The sequence below is a fragment of the Motacilla alba genome, chromosome 4 (assembly GCF_015832195.1).
Source record: "Motacilla alba alba isolate MOTALB_02 chromosome 4, Motacilla_alba_V1.0_pri, whole genome shotgun sequence".
NCBI classification, from domain to species: domain Eukaryota; kingdom Metazoa; phylum Chordata; class Aves; order Passeriformes; family Motacillidae; genus Motacilla; species Motacilla alba.
In genome coordinates, this window is record NC_052019.1 from 42,758,174 (window position 1) to 42,778,984 (window position 20,811).

At 40.5% G+C, this 20,811-nt stretch overlaps 1 protein-coding gene across 2 annotated transcripts in view; it reads right to left on the reverse strand.

Moving 5' to 3' along the window:
- Window positions 1-287: 287 nt before the first annotated feature.
- The window catches only part of FHDC1 (FH2 domain containing 1), a 37,019-nt gene continuing 16,495 nt past the window's right edge, over window positions 288-20,811 (reverse strand). For both annotated transcript variants that reach the window (XM_038136338.1, XM_038136339.1), the window contains exons 5-12: window positions 16,670-16,755; window positions 16,487-16,587; window positions 13,727-13,797; window positions 13,502-13,609; window positions 12,543-12,613; window positions 10,102-10,219; window positions 7,706-7,870; window positions 288-4,699 (exon numbers count right to left, since the gene is read on the reverse strand). In XM_038136338.1, the coding sequence (XP_037992266.1) occupies window positions 2,654-4,699; window positions 7,706-7,870; window positions 10,102-10,219; window positions 12,543-12,613; window positions 13,502-13,609; window positions 13,727-13,797; window positions 16,487-16,587; window positions 16,670-16,755 (2,766 nt within the window). In that variant the 3' untranslated portion in view covers window positions 288-2,653. The remainder of the gene's footprint in view (window positions 4,700-7,705; window positions 7,871-10,101; window positions 10,220-12,542; window positions 12,614-13,501; window positions 13,610-13,726; window positions 13,798-16,486; window positions 16,588-16,669; window positions 16,756-20,811) is intronic.

Sequence of the window (20,811 nt, forward strand, 5' to 3'; positions counted from 1 at the left end):
GGGAGAGACACTCACCAAACTAGAAAAGTCAGGGGCTAAACAAGTTTGCAAAAAGCAGCAATTCCAGTCCAGAAATGATTTCCATAGCAGAGAAGAGGAAGTGTTCCCTGAGGACAAGGAGGCTGGCTGGATTTCACTTTTTTTCTGCTGAATAGATGTTCTTTCGTATGCAATAAAGAAGGAAAAATAATGGGAGAATGGGACAAAACTGAAAAATTCACAATTGCAGTGCAAAAGTCACCACATGCTCCTGCAAAACAGGCTGTTCTGTATTTCCACAGTCCTGGGAGTTGTAGACCAGAATTTCTCAATAAAGTGTGCTAAGCTCAAAGGCATGAAGATAGCGACAGATCCAGACTTGTTAGTGCCATGAACATTTGTCTTGGCCACAACATACACTGTGTACACCCAGTGCTGCATCTACCATCTAATGCCTTCTATGTTATACCCAAACCTGTGCAGAAAGTCCCAGCCCAGAAATGTTCAGAAACTGCAGTTCAACTGCATGTCTCAATAGAAAAATAAACCCAGGATTTCAAACACCACGATTTCTGCTGTAGAGTCCTTCCCACAGTCACCCACCCAGACTCAGTTGCTTGAGATCTCCAGGACCAAAGCCAAGAGTGTAATAGAAAGGAGAAAGTACAAACCTCATACCCAGTAAATGGGAACTTTATTAAACTACCGAGTTACTCCGAAATGTATAAATGTTCCATTAAATACAGTTGGTTTTCTTTTACACAGATTTATAGAAATTTATTTACATGTTCCAAACATTTAAATTATTTTTCAAGCTTACTACCAATAAAATTTGTTGCTTTCTTTAAAAAAAAAAAAAGGAAAAATGTCAATCATCTGCTCTTGCAGATGGGCATACATCCACACAGATACAAATAAGAAGGGAGATGCTTTTGTATCTAACCCATAATGGAGGCAGTATCCAAAAAGCTTATCCAAAAAGCAAAATATTTGCCCTTGCAGAAAAGTGGGCTCTGTAAATTCTCTCTGTGGGACAGACTCAAACAAGAGGCCCTATGCAATACTTTATGGTGTTTGGGTATGATGTCTGCATCAAGATTGGCTGGTATGTGGGAGGAGCCAAAGGCCCCTTGCCAGATTCAAACCTCAAAGTTAGCTGTCCCTGATACCAGCCCGTGAGAAGCATGTGAGCTCATTCTCATTGAATTACACTCTCCCAGCACGGAGGGATAGAGCAGACAAACAGATCTGGCACTAGTATGTCAATGCCACTTGTCCAAAGAGATCTCCCTTTTGTTTTTTATTTTATTCTTAAATGAGGCTTCATTCATAAGTGAATAAAAGGCAGTTCTTTAAATAAAATGCTTAGGAGAACAGCACTTTCCCCACCTAAATACATTTCTCTCGGGAAGATGCACAGCATGCTGAATGAGTTTTCCCTCATTCTCTATATCTTAGTCTGACAGAAGTTAAAATTTGTACCTGCAGGTAAAAAGGGGTGTTTTTACTTTGCAAAAAGCTTATCAAATGCTAGTTTTATTCCTTTAGAGTCTTTAAACATTAAAACCCACATTTTAAACAATCAAAGAACTCTACAAAAACATTGTCATGCGTAAGCTCTGAGTTTCATGCTAAATATTCTCGTTGACAACGAGAAGGAGTGGAGGAGGAGGCAGGGAAACTAATGGCTCAATCAGAGCCATTGCAACATTCAAGTAGTTTGGTAGTATACAAACCAGTGGAAACATGGAATGGTAAGAAAGTGCTCGGCACTGCACTGCAGCCTTCAAGAGCTGAACTGCAAACATCCTGATATGTATCATGAATATATGGCACTTCTGTATGACCAAAAGCTGGCAAGTTTGCTTGTGATCAAAACATGTCAGGAGTAGTCGTCATGCCAATGGCCCTTCCAACAGGCACAGCCTCCAGCCGTGCTATCCAATGCAGCACCAGCCATATCCACTTGTGCATGCAAGACAATGCTGCCACATTCATGGAGAACAAGCCTCCCGCCCAGCAGAAAGCCTTCCCCAGAAACACATACACATTCATAAAACATGCTATAAATTCTTCAGGGAGGTTAAAGACAGCCATAAACAGCAAACGTCTTGTTTTACATTTTTTTGGCCAGTAGTTCCCAGTCTGTCCAATTGCCAGCAATGGACTTTGCAACAGGCAAAAAGAGCTCCTGAATCCAAGGAATTGAAAGCAATGGAAAGCACAATCACCTCAGTTCATTTCAGTACTGTTCCACAGGATTCATTTTGACATCAAATAAGAAACCAACAAGCACAAAGGCTTGAGTCCTAGGAAGAATCTTATAGACACAAAAAAACTGGCCTTAATCCATGTTTTCTGTCACAAAGTGTTCCATCTCATAGTTAAAACTTCTGAAAACTTTTTGGCTTTTGGTAACTTTTTTTTTTTATCACAAATATGAAGATTTGCTGTTCTGCTCACATTCCGTCACAGTAGCTTTAAATACATTCAAATTCATAAAAAAGGATTTAGACCAGAACACAGCTACTTGCCCTTTCCCAACAGTGTGCCGTACTTCAATAAGCACATGATGCCATGTATTGGCAAGGTTAGTGTTATAAGGAATTTCACTACACAGACATCCAGTGCTTGGACAAGTGTTCACATTCCAACGTTAAAAAACCCCTCTCCCTTATTTCAATAATGGCTTCAGGATTTTACCAATTGTGGTTCGGTTTGCATCCTTCAGTTTAAGAGATGCCTTTTCCACTGTTCCCTGTTCCTTTGGTGCAGGCTCTGCTTTCGTGCTGACAGCTTCTCCCTGCAGGATGCTCCTTCCAACCACTCTGGCACTACTTGCTCTCTTTAAAGTACTCACGCTGTTCTCCTTTGGATTTGGATCATCAGAGGTCACTGCTGGCTTCACTTTAGGCAGCCTTTGGGACACAGACCTTGTGATGGGTGGAGGTCTGGATGAGCTGGATAGATCCACTTTTGCACGCTTTGAAGAAGAGGCCACTGTATTCCTTGCAAAGTTTGGGACAGCAGGTGGTGCTTTGGGAACACTGACTGTGGCAACCTTGGTGTCATCTGCAGGGGTCTGGGGTTTTACACTGGAGCGACACATCTTTGTTTCATCTGTCTTTGATTTGACATTACTCCTAATGGGTTTAGGGATTGGCTTCTTGAGAGCAACTCTGTCCCTCTCGAAATGAGCACTGCTAGAGGTGACAGTGCCCCTTCGTAACTTTGGCTCTTCTACTGACATGCTGTGCCTGAAGGGACTTCTTGGCAGCGTGTCTGTTGTGCCTCGGACAGAGCTGCGATGGGACAGCCGACTTTCCACTGTACTGCTTTCACGAAGGGCTGGCTTGGCTTCTGGCTTTTTCACGCTGCTGGGTGCCCTGTTTGACCGAGAAATAGGCACCACTTTCCTCATACTTTCATTCTCAGAGGCATTCAAAGTTCTGACAGGTCTGGAAGGAGCTGTATGGCTAGGGCGAGTGCCACTGGATTTTGTGGAGCTTGGAGATCGGTCTTTTAGAGAGTTTGTCTTTGGTCCTACTAGATCTTTATTTTTTATTGTTTTTTCTTTAGCAAGGGTATGCTTGCTATCAGCATCATCCTTATCATTGGCAGAAGTGTGAAGAGACAGGCCCTTGTCAGAGGTGGAATTCAGGTTTGAGAAGAAAGATCTAGCCTTGTGTTGAGCATCATTGCCAGAAGAGCATGCTTTGCCAGCCTCACTTCTTATTTCACTGCCTGCCAATTTAAAATCATTTCCCTCTTCAGAGTCCAATGTCAAAGAACAATCAGTCGTGGTATCCGACATGTAGCACACTGGCCCATCTTCCCTACTTCCTGAAACACTTGTATCCATAGACATAGGGCTGCTGCTGCTGGGCTCTAAAGCTTCATTCTTGCAACCCACTGCCTTGGCTTGATGGTCGTGGACCTCTCTGGAACTCCTGCAAGCTGGAGGCAGCTCATCATCGGCAGTGCTCAGGGAACGGAAGCTCAGATCATCCAGAGTCTCCAGGTCTGTCCCGCCAGCATCCTCTAAATATATTAAAGGTGCATCTTCTGCAGGCTTTGCTCCTTGAATATCAAACTTTCGTAACCCTTTAACAAGTTCACGCTCCTCAATTGCAAGGGCCAGAGCATTTATATCTGTGGACTCCTCGCAGGACACGTTGGAAGTGTGCAAGTTGTAGTCGGTGCTCCTCTGTGAGTAATGGGCACCAGGACTGGCTGAGCCACTGAGCTGACTGGGCTGAGCTGGAGGCACCTGCACAGGACCACCGCTTTTCACTTCCATTTCAGACTGTTGGTGTAAGTGCAAGGTATTTAAGTTAAGATCTCTTGTTTCTTTGGATTCCGTCCAGGCTACGTTAGGTTTTACTTGTCGGGTGTTTGCACGGGGAAGGCTGTTGAACTTGTTTGGATCCTCCTCTTTAGAGATTTCCAGGAAACTCTGCAACTCCCTGTCTGCAGTCACCCCCAAAGAAAGTCGAGAGCGTCTGGAATTTGTGTTTCTGTACAAAGGGCTTTGAGGCCTCTGCTGCAAGAAGGGAAGAAATTCTCCAAGTCCGTTTTTAGCCAACATCTCTACATCATTTTCACTGCTGCTCCGCCCAAAGCTCCCAAGCTCTCCAGCTGCCCAGGATCGACGCTTCTCCTCCAGCTCCTTTCGCCTTTGCAGACTATGGAGTTCCTGGATCTCTCGTTCCCTGTTCTCCTGAAGGAGGAAAATCACAAATACATGTCTCAGAGGACAATGTCCTATGCATTAAGAGCAAGACACTCTCCTTCCTCTCCCTTTATTTCTTCCCATCGAAGTTAGCTCCTACTGCTATCACCCACTCCCAACCTCCAATACACACACACACACACGCATGAAATCAGCGTGGCAACCACAGCCTGCAACCATTAACCCTATGGAGAGCAGCTCCCTGCATACCTAATAGGATGACACATCTGTCTGGTCAGCGTACACAAAAAATGCACCAGACCTTGCAAAGACCAACAAATTGACCCATCAAACCCAAGCAGATGGCACATCTTAGAATTACAGAATATGCTGAGTTGGAAGGATCCACAGGGATCACTGAATTCAACCCCTGGCCCTGGACAGGACCATCCCCAAGAGTCACACCATGTGCCTGAGAGCATTGTCTAAACACTTGAATTCTGTCAGGCTTGGCGCTGTGACCTCTTCCCTGGGCAGCCTGTTCCAGTGCCCAACCACTCTTTGGTCGAGCCAAAGAGTTCCAGATGTAAGATGGAGAGCATCAAGTCCTCACTAAGTTGAAAGGTGGCAGTCTTACAGGTGAGTAAATCTCTATCTAATCTTTACATCCGTTTTTAAGACAGACTTGTCTGACCAGCACATAGCCAACACAGTTTTTCCAACCTACCTACTACAACTGCAATTGTTCCTCAGCAAGTCCAATTTCTACACAGTGATACTTTCCTCTACCATTGCAGACTGAACATTTTGTGAAAAGCCATTGCTTAATTGCATATCAAAGCAAATAGAAAAGTTAACACAATGCCTCACGATAGTCAGACATTAACTGACACCACTCAAGGACCATCAATCAATGTCTCACTTCAATTTTGGATCTCATAATCACTGTCAGTTTCAAAAACTGGCAACTGTAGTACAGAGATTGCCCACGGTAGGATGGAGATTTTGGCAGCTAAACTGAGGGATTTTGGTTCAGGAAGCCATAAAAGAGGAAGTTTGAAAGACAACACAGTAAACACCTTTTTACTAAAATAATTAGCAGTGATTTACTGTGAATATCAGCATTTTAACTGTTACCTCTAGGCTTCAGATTTAATCTAACTGCACCTTTGGTTGAACTTTCTGGGTTACTTTCTGAAATGAAGAACTTGGCTTGCAGCAGCTGTACAGCTGTAACAAAAGAAAGAAGGAAGAGGCTGCTCTTGACAGAGGATTCAAAAAGTACATGATTTTCCAGCATGTTGTTAAATCTGGTCTAATCAATGACACATTGTTTAAAAAAAATCACACCTTTATTTGTCTAATGCTTTGTGTAGTTTAATCTTCCTGTTGTTGTGACAACAGAGGAGCTGCACCACTAGGAAAAGTCACCTGAAAGCTTTCAGTAAACAGAAGCCTAATGCTTTGGGATGAATGGATTAATCTACACCTCTTAAAGTGGATTTGAGACTACACTGGGCTCTGAAAGATAGGATGCATTAGAGACCTAAGAAACCTGAACATCTAAGAAAGGAAAAAGAAAAAAAACTTGCATTGCAGGAAAAATGTTTGGCAGGAAGCTTTCTTTCACAGGTATGGAGTTACAGAATGAATTCTTGCCAAATGCTAAAGCTCAACTTTCTCATTGTCAAGAGAAATGGTTAAAAAGAGTTGCAGATACTAATCCATATTAGAAAAAGAATATTTTAACCTCACCCAGTACATGTTTTGGGAGATTTTACTCAGATGAAAAACCTATTTTAATCACATAGTTAGACATGCCAAAAAATTGCAAAAAATGTTTAAGTATTTGAAATATGTGCACATGGCCATGGTGGTACAAGCCATCTTTTTAGATTGTTGGATGTGCTGTCTACACATCACATTCTTTTGTCAGAACTGTCATTTTTATTCTAAATTGTTCTGGTAATGTTGTAGGAACAATGGTCAATCCACAGTTAGGAAGCAAATCTTCTCAAAATTTGCAAGCAAGAGTCTAATCTGTCATTTTTGAGAGTGTAGCTGTTTACTACAAAGATGGGACCTCAAAATTCATAGCTACCCAACCACCACGTATAACATGTGATGGTGAATGAAATCCTCAATCCCCAATATTTGAACATATCTGGATGAAGTCACCTCTTGCTAAACTGACTGCAACAGCTACCATCATTTGGTTTTATACATTTGTGCAATGTTCACCCTCCTCTAACTACGAGTTGTCTCGGGTGGTAAAGGTTAGGTAAAATAATGGTACAACAGGCACATTAGCTGAACATCCTGTCAGCTTGCTTCGAATCGACACTGTTCTCTTCTTTCTGAATGAAAGCTTTTATCCAAAGTGCTGCCAAATTCAGATTGCAAAAGGGCACTGATCCAACTAATTAACTCTATTTATAAAGACTTAAGAAATATCTGTAACAATAGACAGACTTTGCTGCAGCAAAACTGTAACCAACGCCAATACTGCTCCACCATCTTAGTACATTTCCTGAATTGTTTAGGACCAATTCAGGGTGCTCAGCAAATGAATGCTCACACTGGGGATAAGGCATCTTGCCGCCATAGGCCTGTTTCAAGTGTTCACAAAAATCCTTTGAAAGGACAAAGTAGAATACACAGCCCTTACTTTACTTGGTGAAGTGCCTCTAGCCATGTAGAGGAAGGCAGTGGAGAGCCTGAGCTAGTGTGGATACAGGCAGATACATCCAAGGAATGGCAAAACAGAAGGAAGGGGCTCACTTAAAAGCAGGCCAATGAACAACCCTGATGTATCATCCCAGTGGTTTCGCCTGCCTGAAACAGAAGATGCAGAGCAGCAGGGCTGCTCGCAATGGCCATTCCCACCTGGCTTCTGGCAAGGAATGCTTCCAGGAGTGCAGTTTTCTGTAGCCATTTGAGCAAATAGATCAAATACTACAAGATACAAATTGCCCCTTAAGCAGAAAAACCAACTTAATTCATGTGAGCCAATATCCATTTCAGAAGTGTGAGAATCCCATTCAGCACTCTTACCTTAACAGATGTGTTGAATCTTATGCAGAAATCCCTAAATATCTGGAAACATTCATCCAACTTCATAGTTTCTTTGTCTTCACAGAAAAAGTCAATGAGAGCATTTCCCTCCTTTTGCAGTTCTCGTTTCTGGTGTTCAAGCTCCTTTAGATGCCTTACAGCAAACTGTAGCAAAAACCATACACACATGAACCAGACAGAATAATTAAAGTCACAACAGGTCATGTATATATTAGGAACTTATGAAATTCATGTTCCAACCTAGAAGCTGCTACAGAGCCCAGGAAATCAAAATTTTGAAAGAGACCTCGTACTAACAAAAGGACATGTGCCATTTCAGCAAACTGAGTAAAGAAGGTCAGGAAAAACGGATCAATATGAATGTACATTCTAGTGACTAGGATGGAAACCAGGAAAAAGCTCAAAAGCCCTTGAACAAACTTACTGCTTTAAGTTTTAGATGAGTAAAATCAGACTGTACTAGAACACTGACAGACCTCCTGGGAGCTCCTTAAAAGCTCCTCATTCCTTATTTTCCCATTTCCCCTTCAACCTGCAATTAAGCATGAAGGATTAATTCCTCCTCCCCACTTTTCCAAAAACACACATGAACTGATTCATGGATATACATCACAAAATCAATTCCTTCCTAAGGTGACCCTAGACCACAATAAAAAAGGTTTTCATACTTGAAAGGTAAGGAACCCCTGAAAATACATATATTCTAAGACATCCAGAAAATGGTCCCGTAAAGTAGCACTTTGAATCATTAAGTGTAGAGCAATATAGATAGGATGGGAGTAGTTCAGTGGAATAAGATTCAGGAGGAAAAGAATTAGGCCGTGATTAGACTTTGAGCAGCAGAACTCCTTAAAACACTTTGATCAGGTGCCCTGTCTCCTCTATCTGCATAACCAGCTATCCACTTCTATTCTTGCACAATCCCCCATCTGACACCACCTGTAGCTCAAAGTAACCTGAGAAGAAAAGTTAATTTTTCAGACAAATCTCTTCTCTAACTCATAGCCTAAATATTTTTCATGATGTAGCACTAAGGTGAAAAAATGCAGCTGGAGGCAGTGGTGACCAATTAATCCAAACCTGCTTTCAGGAATTACTTGGAAAATTACCACTAGGATAGGAACAAATATGACTTGCTAGTCTTAAGAAAAAAAAAGAAAAAAGAGGGGAAAAAAAAAGCCCACAATAAAACTTGAAGATAAACTGGACAACTGATAAAAGCATACATCAAAAAATAGTTCCTCCCACATATTTCAGGAATTTATTCACAAGGGTGAAATAATCAAAGCTGACTTTTAGATCAGCTTGGTTATCACCTGTAATTTAGAAACAAAATCCGGAAGTGTTTATGCAAGGTATGCATTCGTAAAATTATTTTTCCCCAACATTTCTTTTGGAATGTGGCCTAAACAAGGTTGTAGTGTTACATAAAACCACCTATTAAATTTTTAAAAATCCCAAACATGTTAAAACATAACATTAAAGAGTCTAGGTGCAATGGATAAAAGCCAACAATTCAGAGTGAATGAGGACAGGTATTTCAATCTTAACCTGCCCCTTTCTTCATCAGCTTTTCATCTCCTGAAAAACTACAGGGACTATTAACTACATTTGCAAGTTGAAAATCAGGGCGGGTTAAGTTCCAGATCAACACCTGCCTTCTTACTTTTAATAATTACCTGTAGTGTGAAACAGAAAAAATCATTTAATTGAAGTATAATATGTATTTCTTGAGGCATCACCACATACTCAGAAAATACCAAGAACTCTGCTTCCAAGGTAAGTGCTATATACATCCAGGCCTGTAAAGTCACTGCAGTACTCAATAAAATAGAAAAAAAAGGAGAATCCACATGGCATAATGGTATGGATCTGAATAAGTGACTCTGTGTTAAGGGTAAATTAGTACAGAAAAGAGTCGCTTAACCTTCCATCTTCCAGCAATATCTCTTCAGTCACCCAGCCATCAAGATTCATCCCTCAGCACACCCTCAACTAAAACTGATGTGCTCCAGAATAGCATAACATGCAGACATTATATTTTGGGCAGCTGCAAAGTACAAAACCAGAGAGCACTCCAAATTGTCTTATATTTTAACTACTGATCTTCATCAGTAGCTTCGCACGCACTAAACACGCTTGCCTAACAAGCCTTGGGCAATGTACACTCAATATCCCTCCCTGTAAAAACACAGCCCTCCCAACAATCTCACTTGACAAACAGCATGAGGCTGGAACACCTTTGTACAACTGACAGGCTAGGCATATTAAAACAGTACCTCTGTTTATTAACAGGTCCACACAAATGACATTCAGCTGAGGAATGCTGCTGTATTCAGGCAACAGTAACACATTAACACACATATCCTACAAACCTGGAGAAAGTTTTCCATCTGGTGAAACAGTTTTGGGTCTCGCCGGATGCTGTCTTTAACAGATCTTGTCTTGACAGACAGCGAGTGGAGCTCTGCTTCTACACTATCAATGGATAACCTAAAAATAGCATGTACAGAGAACGTTTATCAAAAGAGAAGGAGTGGCCCACGGGTTAGCCACAACTGCAAAAGTGGATGCTTTACATGAGGTGCAAGCAGGTATCAAACAAGACCTGCCTGTTCAGGAAATCTTTCCAGAGTAGACACTGAAAATTAGGAGAGAGATAAGCACATTTCTTCTTATTTGCAACCTGAAAAGATTCCCATGGGGTGTGGTTTCATGATTAACTCCAGCCAGTCCTACCCATCTAACCTTAAAAAGGTTACTGTGCCCTGCTTTTGTCCAGGTGTTCCTTTTCTCTCCTGGTGCCTAGCACTCCTTTTCAAGATGGCCAGCCATCTCTGTGAACTGAAAATTAACCTAGGAAAAAGAAAAAGCCAATTTGTTCCAGATGGATCCTTTGCTTGGTTCAACTCACTGCACGACTGTTTGAGTGCAGGAGCTCCCACAAAAAGGGGGCCACAAGAGACCATCAGTCAGGACTACCGATTATGGCAGTAGCATCTGGCATCATGAAACTGCACATCACACTCTTCTAAGCAGGCACAGCAATGCAACCCACGCAGTCTCAACCCTGCAGTTACAATATTTCATCCTTCTACTAAACACCAGCAGTGAAGCTGCTGCTGTGAAAAGGAAGCTCAGAAACTGAAGAGCACAGGAATCTGATCTGATGTAACCTAAGCATTCTCCTGGGAGACCCACACTCCATACAACAGGAGTTCCCACCTAAATCTCCCAGTCACTTTGAGGGTAAATGCTTCTAAACCTATGGCGTTTCCTTCACAAGAGAACTAAACTTTGCCTAGGCATTGAAGCAGTGTAGTTAGACGAGTGATAAGAACTAACAACTGTACACATGCTCCTCCTAAGGTTGTCTCAGCAGCAGCATGACTTTCAAACACTGAAGCTGAAGAACCTGCGGCAGCCTGACTGAAATGCACATGGCAGCAGATGGTGGCACATCCGAAAGTTTGTCAGTACACACACACACACAAATTTACACCATGTGTGCTGGTTTTTCTCTGTGTACTTCATTTGCAAAGTTTAGTTCCCTGTTTTGGGAAAACGTGGTGGTTTTGCAACTAAGAAAAGCAATGGAAAACACAGGCTACATTTTTCTGCCTGTGAAGGAGGAAGAGCATGGCCTACAAGTAAAGAAGGAAAGACAACAAAAAATAAAGAACGTAATGGTAGTTGTTTTAACATGCTCTAACTGGGTGGATTTATGAGCAACTTGTACATGACAATTCTCTCTAAAGACCTTCCTCATGCCCAGTGGTGAAGTACATATTTAATTTTGTTTCATTTTCATGTACAGAGTGCACTCCTTGAATAGACTTCAGCATGAGTTACAACAGGAGATTTTCAGTGTTAACAAATGTGATCAAAGAACAAAGTGGTTAGAAAATAAATATCATCCAATTTGGGACTCTGCCTGTTTCTCTCCTGTTTGCCAGGGGGCTTGGATGCTGAGGAAAGCTACATTCCCCAGCAGGCCACATGGCAAACTGCCAAAAAGGTGTGTGGGTTGGATGGCAGAGAGCCACACAGGTGGTCCCTCAAAAATTTTCTGATTAACTCCATGGCCACTCCTTTCCTCAGAAGATTTCAGTCTTTTGCAGACATTACTTAACCCTCCATCAGATCTAAGAAACTGGACCCATTTTGCAGCTGGGAAAAGAATGTAAATAGATTGCCCTAAGCTCAAGAGTAAGGAAGTAGCAAAACTGGGAACAAAACTTCAGCATTGCTAGCTTCCAAGTTTCAGATTTAGATCCCACTGTGTCACAAAAGTAAGCACAGTTACTGAGGTACGAATCAGCTTCAGTTTAAAATTATGCAGCTTCAGACTTTAGGCTGAAAAAATGCAGAGCCACAAACCCTTCAGATTTTCCAACGAAGACAGCAAATGAAACCTCAAAAAGCATCTAAGTGAAGCCAGGGCCAGCACCTGCCCCTGCACCAGATTTGAAAAAGTATTGTAGCCTGCTCAAAAACAGATGGAAATTGGTTTAAGGAAAAAGAGTATCATGCTGTTAGTTCAATCCCTTGACAGTAACGAACAGGCACACGTATTTGACAGAGACAGAATTACCAAAAACCTATGGAGATCATGTAATAAAAAAACCTCATACCTGAAGGCACATTGCAGGCATACTTCTGCTAGTAAATGGAAATGAAGACCTCAAAGCTACAGTAAACATTTGTAAAGATCTGTTTTTGTGCCAAGACTTTCCTGAATAAGCCTCATTGCTTCACAAATGAGAAAATTCCAATTTCACTCTAACCATAAGTTTTCAGTTTTCTTTTAACTCACCTGGCGGCATCATGAACACTCCTAATTTTTTCTGAAAAGTTGAGAAGAGCAGCATCTTTCTTTTGGGCTTCCTGAAACAAACAGAACAAAACCAAAACACACACAAACCATTAACATTCCACCACCACGCCAAAATCCCTAAGTCTGGCAGTTCTAAAGCTTCTGGGAGGGCACTTAAAGGTTTCTCTCTTGCACTGTTTTTCTTCCCATTCAATCCTAACACAACTGAGTGGAGGACATCCCATAAAGAAAGGCAGGGATCAGAACTGGAGATTTTAAACGACAGCTTCCATTTTGCAGTGTAAAATAATAGCTGCTTCTGCCAGTGAACACAAGCCAGATGTATTAATAAGGAATGTTAGGGAAAGACAATTTACTGATGCCATTGTTTGAGCAGATACAATGCTTCCTGCACAAACATCAATTTATACCCTATTAAATCTCTTAAGCCAGTTTGTACACAGATAACCAAAGTCAAATAGATGCATTTAAATTCTCTCCCTTTTAAAATCAAAAAGTTTGAAAGGAAGGAAAAATAGCTTGAAAATGTCTGCAGCAGCTTTAAAAAACACACATCAGTCATTGAGGAAGGGAAAAAAAGCTATCAAGAAGGTGGCTCAGGAGATTCAATGGGAAGATGGAGAGAATTTTTATCAAAATAAGCCACTTCCACAGTGTAAGAATTTGGGACAATAAGAGAAATTCTACAGTGAAGAAGTTTGATGAAGGCAAGTTTCTACATGATATAAAAACTTAAGCTTTCCATGGGGTTCCCAACAGGATGACCAGGTAGAGGTAATTTTTGGTGAATTTTGTGGCAGGAGAAGAAAGGTGAAGATTAAATCAAAGCTGTGACAAAGTTGCTTTTTTTGCAGGCACATGGCCCCTTATATTGTGCATCAATTAATGAACCTATATTTGTAGAAGTTGCTTATACCAGCAAAATAGATTTTCTGTACCAGAGCAACAAAATGCAGCAGACTCATCCCAGGTTTGTTTGCTTTCGTGTCTGCCAGCTTGAGAAGTGATGAGAGTTTAAATCCAACAGCATTGCCAGCATAACCTCCCTAAAAAGAAACAATTTGCAGAAGAGCAAATGAGAAGCTGAGGCATGACATCAGAGCACTGCAGCACTACCAAGGAAATACGGCCCACCAGCCATCTCCCTCTGGGATGTCACTTACCGCATTCATAATATTCCCAGCCTGAAGAACCAAGTGCAATATGGAATGCAGCTCCTCACAAGTCATTAACTCTGCAAGGAACAAGAAAATTGCTGTCTAACAATTGTTTGTTTAGAAATATAGTCAGTTACCAAGCTCCTCTTCATCTCAAACTTTTTTCTTTCTTTTTTTTTTTTTTTAATTTGACAAGAAGCTCCAATAAACTGAAGAGGTCATGGGAAAGATAATGGTACTATATAATTCCAATTCACAAGCACAACTGACAAACTCAAGTGCATTTTCAGACTTTAACTTAGCAAGCGTAGTATTTCCAAGGCAACCTCCAGCAGCTAAGGAAACATTTGGGGCCTAACCCTGCAATGTGCAAAGTGTCTCATGCAAGTGGTTAAGTATCCTCACCACCTACTAATTATTCCAATGTGAGGCAAGCGTTCTGCACCCTGCAGGATCCATTTGCCATCTGCCAGGACTGGGCTTTTAAACAACTACTCTTTTTTTAGGAGACTTGGCCATAAGGCCTGAAAAGATAACAGGCAATGTTTAAATTTTCCTTGCTTATCCCACTCCCACTATGAATCATCATTTTATTTCTGTATGATCACCAACTCAGCGTAGCATTTGTTTTACTTGTCATATCAAAGATCATTTAGCACAAAGTTATATTCAGTGTGACAAAGAGTCACATGGAATAAAACAGCCTTTTATAGTTTTCTGATCACACAAGCCTGGTTTGTAGGTATGTACGTTCGTTTCTTTGCAAAATGCACAGTAGTGTTCTATCTGAATTCATACATCTTTTCACCTAGCCGCATATGAGCAAAAAACAGTGTATGTGCAAAAAACAATATATGTGCACCAGAGGGATTACCTTAGAAATAAGATGTGGAAATTCAAAACTGTAAAGAGTTAATAAATATGGCACAGCGAACCAAGCAACTCCAAATTTGCAATTATCCATACGGCAAGAAAATCACTATGAGCTGGTTGTAATGTGAGGTACTATATGTTATACTAATGAAGAAAATAAAAGGTAGAATCCTTTTGATTGTAGTGTAAATACTTTTAAAAACTATTTTGGTTCCAAGTCCACATTCTATAATTTATCCTGCATTCAGCTGCTCAACACAATACAGTAATGAATCATTTTGGAAGCCCATAGCCCTTACACGTTTGTATTTCAATACTGGCAACCTAAAAACATAGAAATAGTTAAATAACCTTTGATCTAACAAGGTAGATCCAAGGTGAGGACACAAGGAGGAAGAGAGAGGAGAGAATAAATAAGAGAATAGCAAATTTCACAAGGCCACAAGGAGAAGGCAACTTCAAAAGACTTCACACAGTAAGAGCCCGCTCCGCGTCACTGTGACATCCATCCATCCATCTGCAGGCTAGATGAGAATCCACCAGGCTCTTTAGACCATCCTAACCCTTAGTGATTATCAGCATTAAAATGGAAGTAAATATTCTCTCTGTTTAATTACAGGAAAGAAACCTAGGAGACAGCAATAGCAAAGGAGACATAATTCCTAAACAACTTCAGGCTATCAACAAACCCTGAAGTGAAAAGACCAAAAGGAGAAGAGCACATGACAAAGTGGACTGAACACAGGCAAGGCCCAGTCAGTGATTTGCGTGACTGGCCTGATGCAGGAGCTGGAGACCAAAGTGTCTCCTCTCTGGAGGGAATTAATTCACCAGTTTACATATGTCTTGGGTGAAGGACACGAAGGACATTCAGGTGTGGCTACTTTTATACATAACATATTCCCTCACGTATGTCTGTTGCTCAAAACACAAAGAACAGTGATTTAAAAGAGATCCTAATAAAAGGCCAAACTCAGACCTAATCCTAAGCACTGCACACTTTCCTGAGTCAACGAGAACTTCAATCCCCACTGGTGGGAAAATGCTGTTTTTTCCCCTTTGCTTTCACTTGAAAGGAGTATTCTAACCACCAGTGCTCATAATTGAGTATTTTAATTACTGCACCATTTTATACCACTACAAGCAACCTAAACAGTGATCTAGTAGCCTGTCAAAAAGCTTCCAACATGAAATATGAATTTCATATTGAGGAACAGGACAAAGAGGAACTCAAGATACTGTAAAGGGTCAGCATTAATGTTTAACTGAAAGCAGGAAATCAACTATTTTCCTGCAGAGTAGAAGACACTGCATTACCCAACAAATAGCCATCTGCAGCAGTTCAAAACTTGAGAAATGTAAAGAGCAGAACAGGTATGTAGAGAAACAGAGAACAAAAACTGAAAACCATGGAATAGCAAAGGTATTCTTTACAATGAAGATTTCAACCTATCAATACTGCCACCTCAAAAGGAAGTGACCTATAGAGAAATTTAGAAAATAGTAATTTTTTTCTATGGATCTTTGCAAGAATAAGCAGAGAGGTGTAACAACCACATTCCATCAGAGGGAGAGCAGTGCAGGAATGAGCAAACTGTACTCAAAAGATGACATCCTAATTTGGTCATTGACACTTTTGCTTCTGTCAGTTTAGGATCTATTACTTTTAGGCTTTGAGCATGAATTTGTTGCCAGTGTACCCAAAGTCTCCAGATTTTTGATTTTGGAAGCAAAGATCCACCAGGCACACCCTGATGGCATTTGTCAGAGGGGAGTTAGCCTCCTTTTAATAGCCAAGGTACCTGAAATTCAAGCTCTGGTCTTCGTAATGCAGACTAATTAACATGCTAACAAAAACAAGAGTATTAGGCATGTCCCAACATATTTAATTACCTTTTGTTGCCCGTCTTATAATTTTCATGTCATCCTGTAGAGAAGCACAGGAGGGTGAGAACTCCCTCTCCAACACCATGGCTTCAATCCTAAGAGCATAGCTGGAGTACACGAACAGGTTTAGAACTGACAGCCAAAATAAAACCACTTATCATAAACAGAACAAACCAACTATCTCCTTACTTTGGCACCTGGATTAGTAAGTACATGAAGGAATCAGCTTGAGACAATTTTGATACATCTCCATCAAAGGCTTTCAATTTCTTTACCTAGAAAAGAGAAAAAAACACTAGCAAAGAATTCCATGAAAGATCAAGATTAACCTGACTTGAGAAGGCAACACCTTGAAAAGCAGTAGATTTAAATGAAGGCATTGGAAAGTCCACCCAGTGACTGAATGGCTTCACTGTCCCAAGATCCTGTAATTTGCACACACCCCAACCACAAAAAAAAAATTTAAAAAATAGTATCACTCTTCTCCCAGAAAACTAGCTACACAGTCCAGCAGCAGGAACCATGATGCCACCATTCTGATTGCTGATTTTGATTTCTGAGCAATGATTGCTTTCATCACTATGTTTAGGATACTGATGATGATCTGAAAAATGACCCTCAACTCTTCAACAACTGTGATGTACACTTGGGCATAGCATAACTGTGTTCAGAATATCCAGCATTGGACTGCCTAGATCTTATTGGCACAATGCAAGGAAACTTTAAGTTACTGAGGTTTTTTCAAGATACTTGCTTCAACCATTTCCCCTAAAATGTTCTTAAGGGGTAAACTTCATGATCTTGAGTTTGTATTTTTTTCAATAATACGAAATATTTTAAAGATAAATGCAATCTTGCATTTTAAGTAATTTGTTGTCAGTATTCTCACTACTCTGAGGACACCATTTACATGCAAAGGAAATACTACTGCATTAATTTTGTCGATCTTCCTTCCCAGCTCCACCAAAATCCATATATTTGCATGATCTGGAAGCCACTGATCCACCCACATACTCACTATTTGTTTATATAGAAGAACTGAAAAATACATGCACATATGTTTAAGCGTAACTGGAATTTCTTCCACATCTTCCAACACAGCAACTATGTCCAAAAGCAGAGCTCACTCAGTTACACTATTTCTTTATTCGACCAACAAGTTCTCACCCAGCAGCAGCTGCATGTTTCCACTGATTTACAACCAGCCCATCATCCTTCCTTTGTGTAACATCACACTTAAAGCCCATTCACAGCCACATTTACACAGATGGTCTTTAGTTTTAGAAAGCATATTGAGCTATTGGAGAGAAGGACACTACATCAGGGCATCAACAGTTACCCCACTGCCATGATTTAGCAACATATCCACAGGTTTTGTTAAAGAATCAGCCTACAAATTAATCACTTCAGTTATTTCTCTGCTTTGTCAGGAAAAAAGTAGCCGATCTGTACTGGAAGACAATATGCTATGCTAAATCAGGGTTCTGAACTAATTGAAGGAAAGGATTCTTTGAACAGCTTTTTTCTGCTATATTCCCTTTTTTTTTTCCATACCAGAAAAAGCAGAAATGTTGAGAACACATTAAGAAAGATAAAAAATACAAGTTAAACACAGAATGGAAAATAATTTATTTTCAAATTGAAAACCACATCAACAAACATACAAACAGGAAAAAACCTAACAAAACCTTATGACCAAGGACAAGACCTCTAATCAGAGAGCAATTTTTATTCAGGCTATCTAGCTTCATTTCCTAACACTGCCACCCCCTCCCATTTAACTCAAGACACTCAGACAACAGCTCCCCTTCTAAAGATAAACAGCATACCCATCTTTTTTAGGCCTGAGAAAACTCCTAATTTACTGAGTAATTCAAGAAGTCTGCCAACAAAAAAACAGGAAAGACCAGACTTGACATTCCTGATAATTCTAAGGTGTTAAATGAGCAAGAAACAAACCCAAAATAAACACTTTTTCTACATCATTAAGTGGGGAGTGAGAGATAGCATACTATCTCAGTCTCTAAAGGTGTTCTTTAACCTAGCTTCCCAAAACTAGTGGACTGCAACCTAAAAAAAAAAAATCTGCAAATTCTCCAACCTCATTTTACTATCTTGCAAATACCAGCGTTTGCCTGAAAAGGATACAGGCATTCAGATATGGGAGAGAGGGAGGAAAGACAGAAAAGCAGGCCACCAAAAAAACCCATGCCACCTCACCAAAATCAGACCATATAAACCACAGGTTAATTATAGGAAGATGCAATTTGAAGACTCAAATGCACAAAAAGTGAACAACAAGAGATCCTGAGACGCTCCAGGAATATTAACTTATTTATGCTACCAGTACTATATTTAAATATACTTTCAACAGTAAGTAGAGATCAATGTTTTCTATGTGGAATTTTAGTTTTACATGCACTGGATGAAATTCTCTTCTATCCTACTAGGAAAAACGCCTGGAGTCACATGAGTGAGTACTAAATCCCAGAATTAATTCAGAGGAGGAACATTCCTAAACATGCACAATGGAAGACATTGACAAGGCTGCCTTCTGATGGGGAGGAGAGGGTGTGAATGTCACCATGCAAAAAGCTTTGGGCAATGGTCAGCCCAGAAGAAAGTCTGTGAAATCAGACTTGAAACAAAGAGATGCTCACCACCTGGTTCCACTTTCCCCAGCCTACATCAACCACCTTATCCCCCACCATCTTCTCCTTAGATATCCCAAACTACCTATGTAAGAAGCACCAAGGCAGCTCACCCAAGAAGCCCAAAACCCAAGGATGGTGGAGAACAGTGACCCATTCCACAAGCAGACAAAACAGGAACACAACAGATTTATAATGTGCTTTTCACCCCAGAATTCAGCAAACACAGCCTGGTTCTCCATACATGTCTGAAGTTTTTCAAATAGAAGGCTAAATCATCTTTTAACTTGGCCTTAAAATAGTAAATAGTCTGGGAAATAGCTAAGGTAAAGATAGGACAGCAATTACTCTGTGTTCCCTTTTTTATTAATAATTTAAGAATTTAAAAATAATTCGCACTATGAAGGAAAAAAATAGTTATTTGACTTTATCAACACTACCAATAAACTAAAAAAAAACAACTTCCGAACCCCAAAGCTAAAAAATTACTGGAACACATTTTGGATGTCTGTCATTACACGTTCCACGGAGACTATTCAAAATCCCATGGAACTGCCTCTACTCTCTGCTGCCATGTTGTCCAAGTATTCTGGAAGGAAGCTGCGATTCTCTGATGGCTCCCAGAAGTGGGGGTCAAATTCAAATACCAATTGCAGCCAGGAGCTGCAAAGAAACCATGGGGATTGACAACAATGTTCACTATTAGTCATGTTAACAGATATAGTAGATGGCTTCAGAACACAAGAGAACTAAAAATGTAGCTTATTATAAAATCATAATGAATAACCCTATCAGTTCTGGCCTTGACCTCCTCTCTTGAAGCACAACAAAAGTTTTCCACAAGAGTAGGCAGCCACATACTGAGATATGGCAGTGTAATGTGTATATGCAAGAGAGCATAATTACATTGTACGCTCAGTTCTGTATTACTCAAATTGGGTGCTGAGCTACTAATTTAATTTTTCATTATATTTGTATATGGAATATGCATTTGCACTGTCCATGCATGCCCATGCACACTCAATCTGATTTTAGATACACAAGGTTCTCACATACATAATTTGCTTAATTTTAAGAACAGTTATGAAACATCGAAAGCCTGATCTTTGATTTGCTTTGTGAACAATCGCAGTAGAGATGCCCATTGCAAGTATGCCATTATACCTGGCAGACACAAAAGCTACTGTATTCCAGTTCTTGGCAATTTTTAAGCTACCAACAGCACTTCTAGTGGGATTTTATTTTATGGCATAAAACAGGGACCTTGCAGGATCTTGTAGCTATGCAGGATCTTTGAAGAAGAGGAATAAACATTTGCTCGTGCAGTGAGGCACGAGGGGGCACAAGTCAGGGCAGTGGCAAACCACTACCAGCAAACGATAAAAAGAAAGGCAGAAAAACCTGCAGGTAATCATAAAGGGCAAAAAAGGAAAAGGAGATGAAAGCTCTAAAGGATGGTCAACCCTATAAAGCAGTGGCTGAGGAAAGGAGGGGGCATTTAACTACAGACATCGTTCGAAAAGGGTAGAGCTGACAGAAACAGTTCCAATAAAGCCGGTGACAGACGACCACAAATCAGAGTACACGAGCAAAGGACAGGCTTGAGACATTAGAAAGGAAGCTAAGACACTGTGTTGATAACCCAGGAGTGCATGTGTGTGGGTGAGCTGATTACCAGTG